Source organism: Oryza brachyantha, chromosome 3 (assembly GCF_000231095.2).
Source record: "Oryza brachyantha chromosome 3, ObraRS2, whole genome shotgun sequence".
NCBI lineage: Eukaryota > Viridiplantae > Streptophyta > Magnoliopsida > Poales > Poaceae > Oryza > Oryza brachyantha.
Window position 1 is genome coordinate 23,399,756 of NC_023165.2, and position 17,880 is coordinate 23,417,635.

General features: G+C 46.5%; 4 protein-coding genes across 4 annotated transcripts; 2 read left to right on the forward strand and 2 right to left on the reverse strand.

Annotated features, from left to right (window-relative positions):
- The first annotated feature begins 809 nt into the window (after positions 1–809).
- On the forward strand, positions 810–2,546 carry LOC102710004. The gene is made up of 3 exons (XM_006650418.3): positions 810–1,267; positions 1,393–1,564; positions 1,655–2,546. Exons 1-3 carry the CDS (start codon positions 975–977, stop codon positions 2,258–2,260), a joined length of 1,071 nt encoding a protein of 356 aa, XP_006650481.2. The 5' UTR covers positions 810–974; the 3' UTR covers positions 2,261–2,546.
- Positions 2,547–2,897: 351 nt separating this feature from the next.
- Positions 2,898–6,191, reverse strand: LOC102710285 (homologous-pairing protein 2 homolog). The gene is made up of 6 exons (XM_006650419.3): positions 6,115–6,191; positions 5,944–5,969; positions 4,364–4,631; positions 4,196–4,266; positions 3,923–4,111; positions 2,898–3,219 (listed from the first exon to the last, which is right to left on the reverse strand). Exons 1-6 carry the CDS (start codon positions 6,140–6,142, stop codon positions 3,118–3,120), a joined length of 684 nt encoding a protein of 227 aa, XP_006650482.1. The 5' UTR covers positions 6,143–6,191; the 3' UTR covers positions 2,898–3,117.
- A 2,174-nt stretch (positions 6,192–8,365) lies between these two features.
- LOC102711795 (serine/threonine-protein kinase prp4) lies at positions 8,366–12,685 on the reverse strand. Its single transcript, XM_015835275.2, has 10 exons — positions 12,252–12,685; positions 10,947–11,210; positions 10,688–10,843; positions 10,394–10,511; positions 10,133–10,289; positions 9,718–10,009; positions 9,433–9,547; positions 9,111–9,274; positions 8,863–8,937; positions 8,366–8,770 (listed from the first exon to the last, which is right to left on the reverse strand). Exons 1-10 carry the CDS (start codon positions 12,549–12,551, stop codon positions 8,582–8,584), a joined length of 1,830 nt encoding a protein of 609 aa, XP_015690761.2. The 5' UTR covers positions 12,552–12,685; the 3' UTR covers positions 8,366–8,581.
- Positions 12,686–14,651: 1,966 nt separating this feature from the next.
- LOC102710571 (heat shock 70 kDa protein BIP2) lies at positions 14,652–17,510 on the forward strand. Its single transcript, XM_006650420.3, has 6 exons — positions 14,652–14,836; positions 14,954–15,224; positions 15,338–15,552; positions 15,660–16,385; positions 16,469–16,623; positions 16,712–17,510. Exons 1-6 carry the CDS (start codon positions 14,779–14,781, stop codon positions 17,282–17,284), a joined length of 1,998 nt encoding a protein of 665 aa, XP_006650483.1. The 5' UTR covers positions 14,652–14,778; the 3' UTR covers positions 17,285–17,510.
- Positions 17,511–17,880: the final 370 nt, after the last annotated feature.

The following is a 17,880-nucleotide window of genomic DNA, read 5'->3' on the forward strand; positions in this document are numbered from 1 at the left end:
TGCAGGTACCATACGTTCTTACCGTAGCAAACACTCCAACTATAACCCGACTGTAACAGCATCTCAATGATAAAAGACTGTACGAAACCGTACTCCGTAGTCATCCGTTTCCCCTGATCCCAAGTTCCCAACCACAAAAACTCCAAGACCACGAGCGGTACTAGCAGGAAACGAACCTTCGCTGGACGGAAGACTCGCAAGTCCGAACTCCCAATTTTGTGGCGCGCGCTTCAGATTTTTCAACCGTAGCTGCTGCGCCGTCGTTCTCAGCACACCACTCGGTTTTACTTTTACCGATCATTTCTCAATGGACCGATTGCCCGGTCAAATCCAACCGTATCGGAAGACGAAGAAAATCGAAATCATTCGCCACCCCACGACGTGCCGGCCGGCGGTTTGGCATCCGGACGATTAACCGCAGCTGTCTGTCGACTCACGCGCCGCGCCACCACCAGTCCGGACCACACGGTCACACGACTCACACGGACACCTGAGCGGCTCGGTCGCGGAGGACAAAACCCGCGGGCGCATGCGCCCCGTGCCGCGCGAGAGGCGGGGTGCGAGCGCCGCAGCCAGCCAAGCCAGCGAGCCGGCTGCGCGGGCGCGGTCCACCACGGCGCGGTTGAACCAGTCGCGTGCGCCTCTGCACACGGGTCACGAGCGGGGGCGCCTGGCCCGCACGCGTCTTGCTTATACTCGGAACGGCTTAAATACCACACGTCGCGCTCGACGGCGACGATCCATCGAACGCCTTCGCCACAAAGCAAACCAGTCTCGGACTCTCGGGTGGCAACTAATCAACCGTGCCATCGCATCGCCTTAATTTCCATTTTTTTTTTCGCGCTTCCACACCGCGCCACACGAGGAGGGTACATAAAAGCCGAACCGAGGGAAGTCGCAGGAGTGCGTGGAGCAGCAGTTGGTGCGTTTTGTGCGTGTGGGCAGTGCGAGGCCGGCGGGCGTCGCGGCCGACCATGGGGAGGACGCTGGACGTGCTGCTGGGGCGGACGACGAAGCAGACGGTGCGGCTCAAGTCGATGCTGGGGCTCGCGGTGACGCGCCTCGGCGTGCTGCGCGGGCACAGGCAGGTGCGGTGCGCGCAGGCGCGCGGCGACGTGGAGCAGCTGCTCCGCCTCGGCCACCCCGACCGCGCGCTGCTCCGCGCCGAGCAGGTCATCCGCGAGCAGAACACGCTCGACGTCTTCCTCATGCTCGAGGCCTACTGCAACCTCATCACCGAGCGCGCCGCTCTCGTGGACACGCACAGGTGAGGCGGGAACACGACAAAGCATGCGCCGACGATGCATGCCGTCGCGTCTGCTAGTGCTAGCTATAGACAGGCCCATGCTTGCGTCGTGTTGATCACCCCGGTTGTTTTTGTTTCTCGAGCAGGGAGTGTCCCGAGGAGCTGCGTGAGGCGGCGGCGGGTTTGATTTACGTGGCGGCGAGGTGCGGGGACCTGCCGGAGCTGCAGGAGGTGAAGCGCCTCATGGCGGCCAAGTTCGGCAGGGAGTTCGTCTCCGCCGCGGCCGAGCTCCGCAGCGGCTGCGGGATCAATGCCAAGGTGAGGAGTCTGAAAGAATCCGGCACGCTTTGTCGGAGCAGCTGATCCTAACCCGAGTGTAACTGACGCCTGAACGAACGGTTGTTGCAGATCGTGCAGAAGCTGTCGACCAAGCAGCCGAGCCTGGAGAGCAGGCAGATGGTGCTCCAGGAGATCGCCGCGGAGAAAGGGATCGCCGGCGTCGTGCACGTCGTCCACGAGCCTTCCTCCTACGATGACTCGAGCTTAAGCCAGAGGAGGAAGAGGCACGGCGACGAGAGGCACAGGGTGCACCAACCGCAGGTCGACCTCGAGGAAGAAGGCTCTTCGAGGTACAGAAACGTGGAGGCGGCGGCGCAGGCCGCGTTTGAGTCGGCGGCCACCGCGGCGGCCGCTGCCAAGGCCGCTATGGAGCTCTCGCGAGGCGAGTCCAGGGGCTCCGGCGACGATGACAGCAGGAGCCCGGGAGGCGTGCATGCCCACAGGACCGACGAAGAGACGCTCGCCGCCGGCGAAGTTTTGGGTGATGGCAAGAAGTCCGGTAGAATCGGACGTGTCAGCCTTGCCCGGAACTACAGTTCAGAGATCGAGGTTTCGGCTGACGACGAGCTAGTCCGCCATGAGAAGGCTGCAGAGAACGAGTCGAAGTCGAAGTCGAAGCAGCCGGGTCTGACCAGGAGCATGCCGGTATCAGTCAGAACAAAGAGGGGAAGTTAGCTGCAACCAGATGGCGGCAACAAAGAGGAGAGACGGTTTCTTGAATTCGTAATATGAAGTTGCTGTTATAATTTTGCAGATTCATCGTTCGTTAGATCCTAGGCCTGTAGGCCATTGCATGTATGTACTGTAAATGAGGTAAAAAAGAAAAAGAGAGAACTTGATTCAGATATTATTCATCAATTAGTAGAGGGGAGCAGAAGTCAGCATTGTATATTGATGGTAGCTAGGCTTCATCATTACTTGTAGATATATTAGAGGATGAATGATTTTTCTATTACAACAACTGAGACCAGAATACTCTTAATCTCGTTGCCTCCGGGGAAATAAACTTGCATTGATGCTACTAAGGTGTGTTTAGATCGAGAAATTTTTTTGGAGAAGTGTCACGTCAAATGTTTAACCGGATGTCGGAAGGGGTTTTCGGACACGAATGAAAAAACGAATTTCACGGCTAGCCTAGAAACCGCGAGACGAATCTTTTGAGCCTAATTAATCCGTCATTAGCACATGTTGGTTACTGTAGCACTTATGGCTAATCACTTTCTAATTAGGCTCAAAAGAATCATCTCAAGATTTCTTCCGTAACTGTATAATTAGTTTTTTGGTTTATCTATGTTTAATACTTTATTTAGGTGTTCAAAGATTTGATGTGATGTTTTTTGGAAAAAAATTTTGGGAACTAAACCAGGCTTAACTTATATGCATTTACTAGAATTTTCAACAGCAGATATGACCGGTCTGGAATTTGGATTCTTCGGGGTGAACTACCTTAAGAAAATAGTAAGTCCATGAACTGTAGCTAGTGAAACTTCTGTATACCACGATTTGATTTCAGAAACCCCTATGCTACATCATCAGCGGGACACTTTTCTTCTTTTACTGAGACTCGTTAGCATGTCATTGTAAGACTGCAAGTTTACACCGACATCTTCATCATACTCGAGACCAAGCTCTTCCTGCACAGATATATATTATGCATTCGCAAAGATGACCGTGCTTAGCAATTGAAAGAGAATAAGTAACTTTTCAGAAATGAAAATAATCAGCAACTAAAAAATATTTCCTACCAAGAGAAACATCTAGTAATACATACTAAGGCCAATCTCAATGAGAGTTTTATGGGCAATAATTAGGATGCTATATAGATATTTTTGATGATGTGGCAAATTATTAATGAAGAGAGAGATGAAATGAGTTTCATGAAGATGAAACATTCTATGCACTGTTATCTAGACAGCTTGTGTCTTACATGTAACCTAAGAAACAACAATAGATGAAACTATGCATTGAGAGAGAAGCGTTTTATCCTAGTTTTAAACTTTTTAGATAACATGTCACTTTACGTAATCATGTCTATAAAACTTACATTGAGGATGGCCTAAGGCCGCATTCGACTACTCTGGTAAGTTAACTAATCTCCCTTGTTTTCTACGCGCACGTTTTACAAACTGCTAAACGGTGTATATTTTGCAAAAAAAAATCTATAGGAAAGCTATTTTAAAAAAATCATATTAATATATTTTATATATTTTTATAATTAATAATTAATTAATCATGTACTAATCGACGTTTTTCGCACCGATAAGTTAACTTATCACCCTTCAAAAGAACACGGCCTAATAAGTGCAGGCACAAGGTAACAATAAGAAAAACACTAACCTTAAATTCCTTCTGGTCTTTAGGGCTGTTCTCAGTGATGTTATCCCATAGCTCCTTGAACATCCTCTTTCGCTTTCTCCACTGGTTAACTTTCTCAGTGAAGTTCTCTTCGATAATCTTCTTGTCCTCAGGTTTCACCAAGATAACACCACTCCTCAATTTGTTTAGTTTTTCTTCCATTTCCTGGACCTGCAAACAATACAAGGTAGCAATTATAACCATAAAAGATAAAAGGAACACGTATGCATAAAAAAAACACGTTTATGCACTTACTTCTCTTTGTAATTTAGCCTCCTTTGACTTGATCTCTGCCAAAGTCAAGTTTGACTGCAGACCTCGTACCTCTGCAATAGGATTTGAATTAGACATTTCTGAACTCTGATGGTTGCATTATGCAGTAAATAAATCATTAATAAGATCATGGTACGGAATGGAACCTACCAGATTCTACCTCACTAATCGCTTTCTTTTGATCTGCAAGTTCTTCCTGTAGCTTGGTATTTGCTTTCTTCATCTCCTCAAGTTCCTCCCCGTTTGGGATGTCGAATTGATCTTGCCGAGCAAGATATATTTTCTGCTTGCCATACTCCTTGAAGGAAATCTGTCCACTGTCAGCCAATGCATCCAATGCCTTCTGCACTGCAGTCTTCTTGAGGTTGAATTTTTGCAGCGCATCAGCTGCATTCTGAGAATTCAATGGCCTATTTTGCTGTAGAGTCAAGACAATAATCAACTCAAGAGTACAGAGCTTATAAAAAACAACTGGAGTTATGGTATAACAAATATATCAAAAGATTTAGAAATCCTCTAAATTGGTCACATTACAGTCTTATTCACAACTTTTGATTTTCACAAAATTCAAGCACATCACACAACTTATTTAGTCACAAACTAAAACTGTGTTAATTTTGAAAATATCAAGTCAAGAGTAGCATTTTTGGGGGGAATACACACAAAAAAAACTTGTGCATCTTTGCATTAAGAGAAATAAAGTATAAAAACAATGAAAAAAGAGCAAAACTCAAACAAAAGGACTACTCTCGCCTCACTACAACAAAATGGCAACCTTGGATTCTACCACTACAAGCTGAGCCACGGCATAGCTGCTTTGGCTAGACACCAGAGAACTGCCTCTTCTGCCATCGCCTTGGCCACCTCTGTCCAGATGTGTTGCCGTTGGTATACCAAGAGTAGCATGTGAAAGGAATCAAGTACGGTTTCTCTTGATCCTGTTTTAACTCAAAAGGAAGAATTTTTTTGTCATCCCGATCAGGCAATATGGATGATATATCAAGCACACATACTGGCGATACATAGCATGACTGCTTTACAAAGCATGTGACAGGAATAGTCTACATGATGAGCAAAGGCTAGAAACTCACCTAAAACAGCTTGCATGCTAGAGTTTCCATTTATTAACATATCTAAATGTATATATTTCTATATATTGCAGAAAAGTTTCCACACAAAGAAAATAAGTTGCTGCTAAGAACAGATGAAAAACTTCAATCATTTTTGGATTCAATAAAAAAAAATGAAATAAGCCAAAGGCGCCTCTATTTTTGTACTCTGAAACAGTGTAGCACTCTTCAATCTTGGCAATGAGATTACAGGTTTCAACCTTAGCAATGAGCATACAAATCAGATCAAGGGTACTCCAAGCTAGGCTACTACTATACTTCAGAGTTAAGCACATAAAGAAATCAGCTGGTAAACTAGGATGATGATCGTGGGTTTCAACAAATCCAAAGTGGTTTTATTTGCGTCTCACATAGATAATATGGATCAAAACCAACATATGACTGTGGAATATTTGTTCGTGGAGTAGTAGTAGTTCGGTGTTACTACCAAGCATCTCACTGCTGCGTAACCCACCGAACAAAACGTGAAACAGGTCATCACCATCGCAGAACAATATGACATCTTAGCCCCCACAATCCAGAAACCTCTAATCAGATAACCGAAGGACAGGAGCCAATTAGCAGGAGATGATGTGGGATTTTAGCGGAAGGGGGCGGTACCTCATTGACGAAGGTGAGGACGATTCCTGAAAAGGAAACAACATGAGCGTAAGTAAGAGGATTGATCAAAGGATGAACAGGATCGAGGCGTATCGCTAGGATGGCTGCAACTGCAAAATTGGGGAGCTAGCACAGGAGCCCAGTTAGGGCGGCGGGCGGCGGAGCACGTACCTTCAACGCAATCGGATTTGGGAGGCATCGCCGCTCCGCCGCCGACGAGGGGGAAAAGGTTTGGGGAGAAATGGAAAGGGAAGGGTTTGGGGATTTTTTTTCGAAATTGCAACTCGTACTATTTTGTTGATGCGAGTCACTGCACGGGAGGGCCCACCGAGGTCGGTGGCTGGGGTTTTCCCGCCAAAGATGCTGGAGCACGCGGCGCGTGTTGCCCTGTTCTAGAAGCGGCTGCACTTGGTAAAAGCCCATCAAAAGCCCACACACCATGGAATTAGAGAGAGAACGAACATGGGAGAAAGTCTACTTTAAATCCATTGTCTTTGTCGTCGAGTTTAAGTAACGTTCCTTACTCAATAATAATAATAATAATAATAATTATTATTATTATTATTATTATTATTATTATTATTATTATAACCCATCCTAAATCTTACAATACCAGGTTAACCGGGGTCTACAGGTTTGAAAGATAATATTGATCGTATTTTGCTGACGAAGTACTTCGTAGACGTTTTCATGGAAAAACAAAAGTAAAACTCATATGTCATCCTCGCTCTTCTCCGCTTTTCTCTCCCTTCTCTTTCTTTTCCTTTGTCTCTCCATCGGATGAAGACACAACGAGAGACGATGCCCTAACGAGTAAAGGGAGACGGTGCAATAGCGCCATCCCGTGGGAGGCCGACAACGGCGAGGCCACCGGCCGGGTGGCAAGTGGACATGAAGGTTGACCAAGGCAGATGAAGGCCGATACGGTGAATCAGCACATTAGAAAGTTGGTGAGCTCAAGGAGGCAGCAACGCTAAGGAGTCCGCGACCATAGATTTGGAGGAGCTCCTGGCCGCTCCAACCCACAGGAGCTCATCGAGGTTAGGTGCTCCCTCATTGAGCTTGAGTCCCATGCACTGTAGCCTTGAATTCTCCTACTCCTGTGCCACCATAGCTTCTCGTATGCCTCTCCATCGCCGACTTCCTGTTTCAACTTCCTGTTTCAACGTTGGCCATGTCACTTGGAACGAAGAGAGGAGACGTGGCAGGCTGGCAGCCGCTCGAGATATGTGATGTTGTCACCAGCTATTTCGCGCGAAATAGAGTTAAGATCACCTCTATACTATCTTTAAGCATTCTAAAAGACAACTTCTTTAATGATCTAGCTCTTAGCAAATAACTCATAATATAAATAATCCTACAATTCATTCTCACTTGATATTAAAATATGTGCAAGAGACTATCTCTTGATTAAGAGATAGATTTTATCTCTCTTCTATTAAAAAAATTATATAGTATACCTTATAGATAGCTTAGGGCATCCGTAATAAGGGTGAGTCAGCTAGCTATTTAGTGGTAAACGTCAGTATGTATCCTACGTGGAAGAAACAGAAGGTGTAAAAAAAATCGAGCCAGCGACTCCCTTGTCGCTCATCTCACACACTGCACAATGTGTTAGATCAGTTTTCTCCTATGCAGCAAAGTAGAAATAGTTAGTACTAGTAGATAATTTTTTGGATCAGCTATTTTGTCCAATCTCCTAGCTAGTACTAATGAGGACGTCCTTATATATATCCATTAGAGGTAGTCTAACGGCTATTGGTGGCACCCTGCTCCACCCAACCTCAAGCTCCCGTTATCGCCGCCGAAAACCCAGACCGGCTTCTTTTTCTTCTTCACCCACCAACGGCTAGGCAGAAACTTAAGCTTGCTGACCGACTGCCGCAGGAGAGGTGCGTAGAAGGAGAAAAGTATGAATGTTTCAGTGACATGTAGAGCCACTTTGTTTTTTTTTTTTTATTGGAGTACTGCATAGATACCACTTAAGCCAAAACCGGAAGTTATCTTAGGAGTTAGGACCTTAGTTTTTATGGGAAGGACCTTAGTTTTTTTTTTTTTTTTTGGCTTTCTCACTGATCACCCCTTAGTATTATTCCCTCTGTTTTATATTATAAGATTTTCTGGTTTTTCTAAATTCATTTGTATGGTAATAAATCTAGGGATATATGGATGAATCTAGACAATCTCAAAAGAACTTATAATAGGATTATAAGATTGGAGATGCATCTTATCTAATTTCGCGGTTTAGAATCAATTTTTTTACTTAATGACAAGTTGAGGGATGTGCTTTTTCGGCAAACGTGATCGAGGGTCCAGTGATAAAAAAAAAAAACTTCTCTTACCCTTGTGTTCCATTTAGTATGAACTGTTAGAAAATCTTAAAACAGAAAAATCAAAGTGAATACTCTTATTATGTACGCTCATTGGCACAGCAGAATATGTCAGTTTCCCATTCAACTTCAAGAAAAAGAAATATAAGTCAACTTCACATATCGTGGGCCGTGGGGAATCATCAACAATGTATTGTGGTATGGCTGCTCCGGCGCCAGAGACAAAAATGTCAACCGGTTAGACAAATTAAGGCCTACATGTTCAGAAGTAAAGAGAAAAAACACCTATATGTATCATCATATTAATTTCACTTGCCAGTGAGAAATGGATGCCTAAGTGCCTCTGACACAGTAATCCTCTTTTTTGGATCTAATGCAAACATTTTCTCCAGGAGATCCTTGAAGCTGGACAGCAATTTTGGATCATCCCCAGGGCGACTTAAAATTGCAGAACCAACACCCTTCGGTTTAATGTTCGAAAGTAACCTATTCCTAACCTGCAAGAGACAAAGGTGCTAAGTTTAGTCTTTCTTTTTTTACAGAAAAATAGTAAAATGAGTATCACTGTCAGTGTAGATAAGAGGCGTACCGTTTTTGTGATAGGATCCTTCAATCTAGCGATAAAGTTCAAGTTCTTGTCGAAGTGTTGTGTTGTAAAGGCACCCTGTTTAATTAGGAGCACACATTTTACATTTATCTTGTCAGATGCTTTTCATTAGTAGGAACAGTTTAATACTAAAAAATTAATATGCAGACTACCATGGATACTTTATCCGCTCAGTATACATAGAAATCCAATAAAGTAATGGAAATCTCAGTATGTTTGTAAATTCTTACCTTTTGAAGCATCTTCTTAGGGAATGGGCCCTTCAGTTCCATGTGAAGGCGAAGCATGTCGTTGTTTGTGGAGCCATCAAATAAGACTTTTCCTGTGTAAAGCTCAGATAAGCAGCACCCAGCTGACCATATATCCAACGGATGATCATAAGGCAACCCAAGAACTGCACGAAGAATTTCAAACAAATCACTTATCTGTCTGAAAACTGTTGAGAAATCGAGCATTACAAAGAGGGGATTTTTTTTTCCGAGTTTGGCTGCAAAAGAAAACAGTGTCGAAGGAAAAATGTCAAAGGAATACTGAATAAATCAAACAACTCACTTATCTCAGGTGCTCGATAGAAGCGGCTCACAAGATAAGGTGTGATCTCATTATTTCCTGCAGACATAGCACTACCGAAGTCACAGAGCTTCAGCGAATTGCTATCTTTATTTACCTATAAAGTAACAAACATTAAAAAAGATATACTAAATAACTCTTCTACCATATATGCAATACAAAAGGTGCTTACGTCATTTTTAGACTTTTCTTTTCCCAGCTATCAAGTACATTAAACAAGTCATAATTTCTGCATGAGAACAAAAACTGCAGAGAGAGATGATATACCAGTATATTGTCCGGTTTGATGTCACTGTGGAGAACACCGCAGTTTCTCAGATGCTTCAACGCCATAAAAATCTGCTCTGCATATGCCCTTACAGCAGTCAGTTTAATCCCAATGCCACGGCCAAATTTCTTTATAACCTCACGAAGATTCATATGGAGAGATTCAAGAACTATACACAGATGATTTTGATGCATAAAACTAGAAATAATCCGCACACAATGTTGTTTGTCTTCACGATCTGCAGTTGCCAATTTTTCCAATATAGAAATTTCCCTCTTACCAGACCTGTACCTGTATAATGAATGTGATGATTTACAAGGTCAGAAGGCATTTTTCTCCCCGTTAGATATATTTCCCCAAATAAGGGGGTGGGTTGGGCTAAGATTTACTTATAATTTGAGAAAAGGGACTTACTTCTCAATATTGTTACATATAATTTTGATAGCTACTTCTCCATGACCATCCTTGTGAGCTTTAAGATCCTTCGCATGGACAACAGTTGAGAAAACTCCCTTCCCACTGCCGGCTATAATTTCATAACGGCCTTGTAGGACTTCCCCAGAGTGATAAACTGTATAAAAATTGCCAAATAGTAAAACAATATAGAACACATCAGTAAATAACTAAATGGAAAGATCACAAGATTGTAAGGAATATATAGGTGGCGTTGCTTACTGTAGTATCCCTCTTCATCTTCCCAGTTGTCACGAGGAGTGTTTTTCTTGATGAGCATACTGCTTTCCTTGACCTTATGAAGAGTGTTTTTCTTGATGGGCATGCTGTTTTCCTTGTCCTACAGAACACAAGTATCTACAACTAAGCATGAAAGTTAAAGTAAATGGGATAACTTTGGCAATAACATAAAATACAAAAAGGGTGAACAAAAAAAAGGAAAGTTAAAAATAATTTTTTGTTGAAGTAATAGTTGTGACTGAAGATTATTCGTAAGTACAAGTAGTAAGAACATACCAGCTTTCGACCAATAGGTTGCTGCCCAACAATATCTGGTTTTCTACTCTGTGGAAGCTTTTGACCAATAGGTTGTTGTGCAACAATATCTGGTTTTCTACTCTCTGGAAACTTTTGACCAATAAGTTGTTGTCCAACAATGTCCGGTTTTTTACTCTGAAAATTTCAACGATGCCGAGTAAAATTTCTGGACAGACTAGTGTTACAATAACTTTTTGAATTCTAAAGAAACAAGCAACTGAATGACAAAGATCATTACCATGGGAATACCCTCCAGAGGACCTGAAGCACTTGTCACCTTCTTATTATCAGATATCCCCAAGCTGATTGAAATTTTTCGCAGAGGAGACTTTCCCACATTATAGAACTTCGCACCAACAAACACACGTGATAATTCATGGTTATTTGCAATCTCTTCATTGTCTTTTAAGTCATGCTCTTGAGATAGGTTTGTAGCTAGCTGGGAGGCATGTAATTCGTTTACATGTATATTCAAGTCTGCATCGGAGTTATCATGGTGTTCCTATATTAGAAATGAATTGAAATGTAAGTTACCATAGAAGAACTGAGAAGCAAGAATTGACAAGAAAAACATGAAGCAAGCAAGGAGATCTCCCTCCTAACACAATTTTCATTGACTATGATATTACAAATTTGTTCATGAGAATTTGAAGCTTTATATCAGGAAGCTTGGAAAAAAAGGTTTTCTTCTTTCAGGTAGACTTTTGCAATCAGCAGCAGAGGGTGCGCTCGCCAATGAATAGTAGAAGTTGCATAAATGTGGGAACAAAAGAACAGAATAGGCTGCGGTGAGATTATAACGAAGCTTAACATATTATTTACATTACATGCTAACAATATATATAACCGATGTTTCGAATCACATGCTAATAGTATTGTCAATTAAATTTCTGTCAAAAAATATAGTCAATTACTCAACTACTAGATCCTAGCTAAAGAACAATATTAATTTCAAAGGCTTCTTTTTTCTGCTTCAGGATGATCGGTCACGAATTGGTAAAATTGAGCAAAACAAACAGTACTTTGAATCCCTTGTTACTACAGAAAAGTGGCTCCCTTATTCATGGTAAGCTTAGATTAGCTAAGTGCTTACAGATTATTTTAGATTAAATTAACAAATTCGTTTAAGATTAACTAAGAAAATGATAAATGCATGCAAGCATTATCCTCGGGTTTGCTCATAAGTCATTAGCTCACATTTATATTCAGACATGTTCTTATGAAGTTAAACTTAATTTATTATTTTAGTTCGTACTTCCTTTCTTTCATGTTAGACAATGGGTAACACATGAATAAATGATCAAATGTGCCTTCATTGTCTTATTACTTCCTTAATGTAAACTCTAGCTCCAAAATTACTCGTTCTATGAATTGATATTCCTATCGTTAACAATAGCATACTCTACACTAGTAGTCCAGAATAAAAACAGAACAAAATTCGCCCAAATTCACATGAAAATAAAGAACTCCGGAACAAGGATCAAGGGATAACGAAAATAACCTATAACCAACGGCAACAGAATGCACGGGGATCGGAACAGACCGGAGCAGGTAGAACAGCGCCGGACGCCAATTCCGCCTCACCGGCATTAATCTCCAGTCCCCTCCTCACACCTACGGCTGCGGTGGCCTGGTCCAGTATCTCACCGTCCTGGCCCTCGGCCTTCCGTGGCTCCGCCGCGATCGTCGCAACACCCGCCACATCCTCCGGTACCTCGCCCCTATGGTGGTCGCGCTTATGGCGCTTCGGGGAGGAGGCGCCCTCCGCGTCGTCGTCGTCGCCCGGCGGGCGGCGGTGCTTGCGTGGCGAGCGGTGCGAGCGGGAGGCCTCCTCGATGGCCATGGAGGCCGCGGGCACGAGCTAGGGCTAGGGTTTGGTGCGGAGGAGAGGAGGGGAGAGCCGGCGCGGCGAGGTGGCGACGTCGGTTTGGAGAACGGAGGCGAGCCCGGGAACGGATTCGCTAAGTCGCGACGTGATCGATGATGCGTCGCCGAGATAGGTGCGATCATGCGAGACATACCAATACGAGGGTTGCTTCACGCGGACCGTTGGACTCGGACACGGGCACGCGGCTGATTCCCCACCCTTCCCTTCGAGTCGGTTCAGATTCAGCCATTCAAAGTTTTTCTCAGATCAACCAACTTCTACAAGATTTAAGGCTTAAAACGCAAAAGTTCTACATAACTTTATTGAGAAAGGAGTTCGATTCGAATGAAATCCTTCAAAAAGTTCCCGTTCAAAAAGATTCCATAGGATGTAATGAAAAAATTGTGTGTTTTAGATCTCTCGATGGACAAGTTCGACCTTCATTCCTCACCTACAAAACCGGTGCAGATGAGTCGTGATATAATATTGAGACTAATTTTTTTATGTGGTGCATAAATAACTAGTTTGATTTGATCAGTTGATCCTCATTCTACTTGATGTGAATTAAAATTATAAAATATGCAAGTCCCATACGTCAAAGTTAAAAAAAAATAAATATAGTGGGACCCACCTTCTTCAGATTGTCCTTTCCTCTATATCTCTCTTCCTTCCACATCTATTGGTCCCCTCGCCATATTCTTGCTTGTTGCCACTCGCCTCCTTTGTTGGACCTCAACAATAGATTCTTCTTCATCCTCGCCTTCTCCATGTACGAAGGGTGAGTCCTACGGGCGGAAGAGGTTAGGGGAGACGGTGATAGGAAGAAAATGAATAGATCGATAAAGCGATGGTCAAAGATGATGGAGAAGGAGGATGAGTGGTGGAAGGGCGAGTTTGTGAAGATGACAACCTCTTGGTGCACCATTTCCCTAGGCACCCCTGATCTTAACCACATCAAGCTCACTGGTTTTCCCAGACGAAGAGAGGTAATCTTCTCAGCATTGAGCTTGCTGACTCCTTTCTTTAGCCACCTTTCTTCTCGTCACCACCGACATTCAGATTGAGCTAATCTTTCTCATTCTGATCATCGTAGCTTAAAGGCTAAACTTGTAGTCCTAATCACCTCTCTACCCCCATCAACATCAGTGGTGAGCTCCATTTTTTCCCAATCCTCCGCACACCACTTTTCACTGGTGCTCACCGACGGCCACCACTATCCCCTCCCTTCCATGGGTGCATGGACGAGTTGATCTTGTGCGAGCTCACGGGCTGCCACTGCTTTCCTGTCATGCATTGCTAGAGGTGGGAAAGAGAGAAAAGAGAAGATGAAGGGATAAAGGAGGGAAGGGTGACACGGAGTGGCTAGAACCCTTTGACATGTGGGCCCTATTATATTTTAATCTTTTTGTTTGACTAACATGTGAGCTTCATATAATTTATTTTAATGTGTTAATTTTTTAAATTTTGCTTCTAGTTCTGAATGAGTGCTACGTGAGACGAGGCCCAAGTTAAATTAGTCACGTATTGGCATGCAACAAAAAATTATTTCAATAATATCTTATGACCTTATTCACACTGGTTTTAGAATATAAGAGATACATGTTTTACGATTCAAGACGAAAATCGAACTCGCCCTATATACCTATAGTTGAGTTGTGGGGCATAAAATACATTCTTTTCCATGCTCGAAAGCAACGAAACAATTGGCTTGGGCCACAAAATTCTAGTACGAATATTAGCCCAACCAGCCAGCCAGACGATACATTCCGACAATTGGACGGACTGTTATTGCCACGACGACCCAAAACTTTTTCGTAACTATCCTCTCCCAAGCTTATCAGGCCCAACGTTTGGGATGGCCCACCTGTCGGAACGTTCTGGCTAGATCGCCGGACCTGCCCACACCAAGACCGCCCCGCTACGTGTCCACCCACGATTGGGCTCCTCACGTGGACCGTCTTCACGGGGTGCCTTGTGACGTGGAGCTCGTACACGGGCCAGAACACTCTAGCGAGTCCTACACTAATCTCATCTCATTCTCCTCTCCATAATCCAGAACCTATTTAAGCCCCAGCACGTACTGCCGCCTTGCTCACGATCGCATTCAGATCGACTTCACACTGCACTAGAAACCTCACAAAATCACAAAATTCCCACAGACCCAGATTCAAGTGTACCTGTGGAAGCGAGAAACGACTTGAACATGGCGAGAAGCTGCCACTCTGCTCTAGCCATTGCACTGCTCGCGCTCCTCTGTTCAGGTTTGCATCATGAACACCTTTAGAATGCTTGGTTTGGTTTGAAATATGTTTTCTTTTATCAAATTTGCAATGTGTTCGTTTTTTGATGGAGTTTTCTTCTTGTGCGGCTTTGAGTAGGGTACCTGTGGGGGCTGGCAGATGGCGCGAAGGGAGGGAAGAAGACGAAGGGGCCGGTGATCGGCATCGACCTTGGCACGACCTACTCGTGCGTGGGGGTGTACCGGAACGGCCACGTGGACATCGTCGCCAACGACCAGGGGAACCGGATCACGCCGTCATGGGTGGCGTTCACCGACGACGAGCGCCTCGTCGGGGAGGCCGCCAAGAACCAGGCGGCGCTCAACCCGGACCGCACCATCTTCGACATCAAGCGCCTCATCGGCCGGAGGTAATTAAGCCGAAGCAGATTCACCACGAAAGCTTGTTTCGATACAGCGGAGGAATGGTGGTTGATCGGATGTTTTTTTTTCCGGTCGGTTCTGGTCGCCGGCGGGCCGGCAGGTTCGACGACGAGGAGGTGCAGCGAGACGTGAAGTACCTGCCGTACAAGGTGGTGAGCAAGGACGGGAAGCCTTACGTGGAGGTGCGCGTCAAGGGCGGCGAGAGGAAGGTGTTCAGTCCCGAGGAGATCAGCGCCATGATCCTCACCAAGATGAAGGAGACGGCGGAGTCCTACCTCGGCCAGCGCGTCACCGACGCCGTCGTCACCGTGCCGGGTAACGTAGTGCAGCTCGATCTCTTGCCACTCGCCGCCGGCCCGTTTGTTTGATGAGAGGTTGACGATGACTTGTGCGGCGTGGCTGATCGATCGGTGATTTCGCAGCGTACTTCAACGACGCGCAGAGGCAGGCGACCAAGGACGCCGGCACGATCGCCGGGCTGAACGTGCCGCGGATCATCAACGAGCCGACGGCGGCGGCGATCGCGTACGGGCTCGACAAGAAGGGCGCGGAGATGATGAACGTGCTGGTGTACGACCTCGGCGGCGGCACGTTCGACGTGAGCGTGCTCAGCCTCGACCACGGCGTGTTCGAGGTGCTCGCCACCAGCGGCGACACGCACCTCGGCGGCGAGGACTTCGACCGCCGCGTCATGGACCACTTCATCCGCCTCGTCAAGCGGCGGCACGGCAGGGACATCGGCAACGACGGCCGCGCGCTCGGCAAGCTCCGCCGCGAGTGCGAGCGCGCCAAGCGCGCCCTCAGCAGCCAGCACCAGGTCCGCGTCGAGATCGAGGCGCTGTTTGACGGCGTCGACTTCTCGGAGACGCTGACAAGGGCCAAGTTCGAGGAGCTCAACATGGACCTCTTCAAGAAGACGCTGGGACCGGTCAGGAAGGCCATCGCCGACGCCAAGCTCAAGAAGTCTGACATCGACGAGATCGTCCTCGTCGGCGGCAGCACTAGGATCCCCAAGGTGCAGGAGCTCCTCAAGGAGATGTTCGACGGGAAGGAGCCCACCAAGGGGATCAACCCCGACGAGGCCGTCGCCTATGGCGCCGCCGTCCAGGGCAGCATCATCAGCGGCGAGGGTGGCGCCGAGACGAAAGGTAACGCCATGCGGTTTGAATTGTCAGCGAATTCGGCTTGATCATCACGCCATGAGTCCTCACATTGGTGTCCTGATGGCCAGACATCTTGCTTCTCGACGTGACTCCATTGACGCTCGGGATTGAGACTGCCGGCGGCGTGATGACCAAGCTGATCCCGCGGAACACGAGGATCCCGGTGAAGAAGTCTCAGGTCTTCACGACCTACGAGGATCACCAGACCACGGTCTCGATCAAGGCAAGCATACACATTTCTCAGCTCACGCGTTTGTCGGTCTGCCAAGATCGGTTCTTGAGACCGACGTAGCTCTGGATTTTGTATTCAGGTCTTCGAAGGCGAGCGGAGCTTGACAAAGGACTGCCGCGAGCTGGGCCGGTTCGACTTGTCCGGCATCGCGCCGGCGCCGCGCGGCGTGCCGCAGATCGAGGTGACGTTCGAGGTCGACGAGAACGGCATCCTACACGTGACGGCGGCGGACAAGGCAGCGGGGAGGTCCAAGTCGATCACCATCACCAACGACAAGGGCCGGCTTAGCCAGGAGGAGATCGACCGGATGGTGCGGGAGGCCGAGGAATTCGCGGAGGAGGACCGCCGCGTCCGGGAGCGCGTCGACGCGCGCAACAGGCTCGAGAACTACGTGTACCGCATGCGGAGCGCCGCGCGCGACGGCATGGCCGGCAAGATCAGCGACGACGACAAGGAGAGGATGGAGGCCGCCCTGACGGAGGCGCTGGAGTGGCTAGAGGACAACGACGGCGGCGCGCGTACGGCGGCGGAGAAGGACGACTACGAGGAGAAGCTGAAGGAGGTGGAGCAGGTGTGCGGCCCGATCATCAAGCAGGTCTACGAGCGGAGCGGAGGCGGCGCCGCAGACGACGACGATGTGAATGAGCTCTAGAGTATTCTCGCCGCTCCATGTATAGTTCACTCTGTCCGCCACTTAGGGAAGGACAAATGGTGTACACGAGCCTCTTAATCTCTTATCATTAGACACTAATATTTTTGTGTTTTAATTAGCATTATTAATCTAGATTGAATCAATGGACAAGCTTTGAGTATCTAAGCTATTCATCACCTAGAGGATTAATAACGAAATGGAAGCCTTGCACTTCGATAAATCTTGTGCTTCTTGGCCCTACACTTTAACACAGGTGACAGGTCACATAAACAATTAGCGAAGTGGCTCGCACTAACACACTTGTAAATTGCAATAACGCTGGATCCTTAATAATAACTTTGATCCGACGCACGAGACGACGAGCACGCCCACCGACATTTACACATGTCACCAACGAATCGTGACATCATCAGCAACGAACAAATGCGAGCCAGGGCAACTCGCACCGCATCGCATGCTCAACCGCACCCATCCTGGCGCGCCACCACGAGGAGCCGCCGTCTCGGCGGCGGCGCCACCACGTGCTCGCCGCCGTCGGCCTCCGAGCCGAAGACGTACCGCGCCCACTCCCTCGCCCTCGCGTCCACCTGCGCCTC

What these genes read in the sequence shown, in the direction of transcription:
- LOC102710571 (XM_006650420.3), top strand. Translation starts at nt 14,779, where the DNA reads ATGGCGAGAAGCTGCCACTCTGCTCTAGCCATTGCACTGCTCGCGCTC. An exon ending in CGCCGTCGTCACCGTGCCGG is followed by an intron (nt 15,553 to 15,659) that starts GTAACGTAGTGC and finishes GTGATTTCGCAG; the next exon opens with CGTACTTCAACGACGCGCAG. An exon ending in AGACCACGGTCTCGATCAAG is followed by an intron (nt 16,624 to 16,711) that starts GCAAGCATACAC and finishes TTTTGTATTCAG; the next exon opens with GTCTTCGAAGGCGAGCGGAG.
- LOC102710004 (XM_006650418.3), top strand. Translation starts at nt 975, where the DNA reads ATGGGGAGGACGCTGGACGTGCTGCTGGGGCGGACGACGAAGCAGACG. An exon ending in GCTCTCGTGGACACGCACAG is followed by an intron (nt 1,268 to 1,392) that starts GTGAGGCGGGAA and finishes TTTCTCGAGCAG; the next exon opens with GGAGTGTCCCGAGGAGCTGC. An exon ending in GCTGCGGGATCAATGCCAAG is followed by an intron (nt 1,565 to 1,654) that starts GTGAGGAGTCTG and finishes CGGTTGTTGCAG; the next exon opens with ATCGTGCAGAAGCTGTCGAC.
- LOC102711795 (XM_015835275.2), bottom strand. Translation starts at nt 12,551, where the DNA reads ATGGCCATCGAGGAGGCCTCCCGCTCGCACCGCTCGCCACGCAAGCAC. An exon ending in CTCTGGAGGGTATTCCCATG is followed by an intron (nt 10,844 to 10,946) that starts GTAATGATCTTT and finishes TGAAATTTTCAG; the next exon opens with AGTAAAAAACCGGACATTGT. An exon ending in AACCTATTGGTCGAAAGCTG is followed by an intron (nt 10,512 to 10,687) that starts GTATGTTCTTAC and finishes TGTGTTCTGTAG; the next exon opens with GACAAGGAAAACAGCATGCC.
- LOC102710285 (XM_006650419.3), bottom strand. Translation starts at nt 6,142, where the DNA reads ATGCCTCCCAAATCCGATTGCGTTGAAG. An exon ending in CAAATCCGATTGCGTTGAAG is followed by an intron (nt 5,970 to 6,114) that starts GTACGTGCTCCG and finishes TTTCCTTTTCAG; the next exon opens with GAATCGTCCTCACCTTCGTC. An exon ending in AGGCTAAATTACAAAGAGAA is followed by an intron (nt 4,112 to 4,195) that starts GTAAGTGCATAA and finishes TATTGTTTGCAG; the next exon opens with GTCCAGGAAATGGAAGAAAA.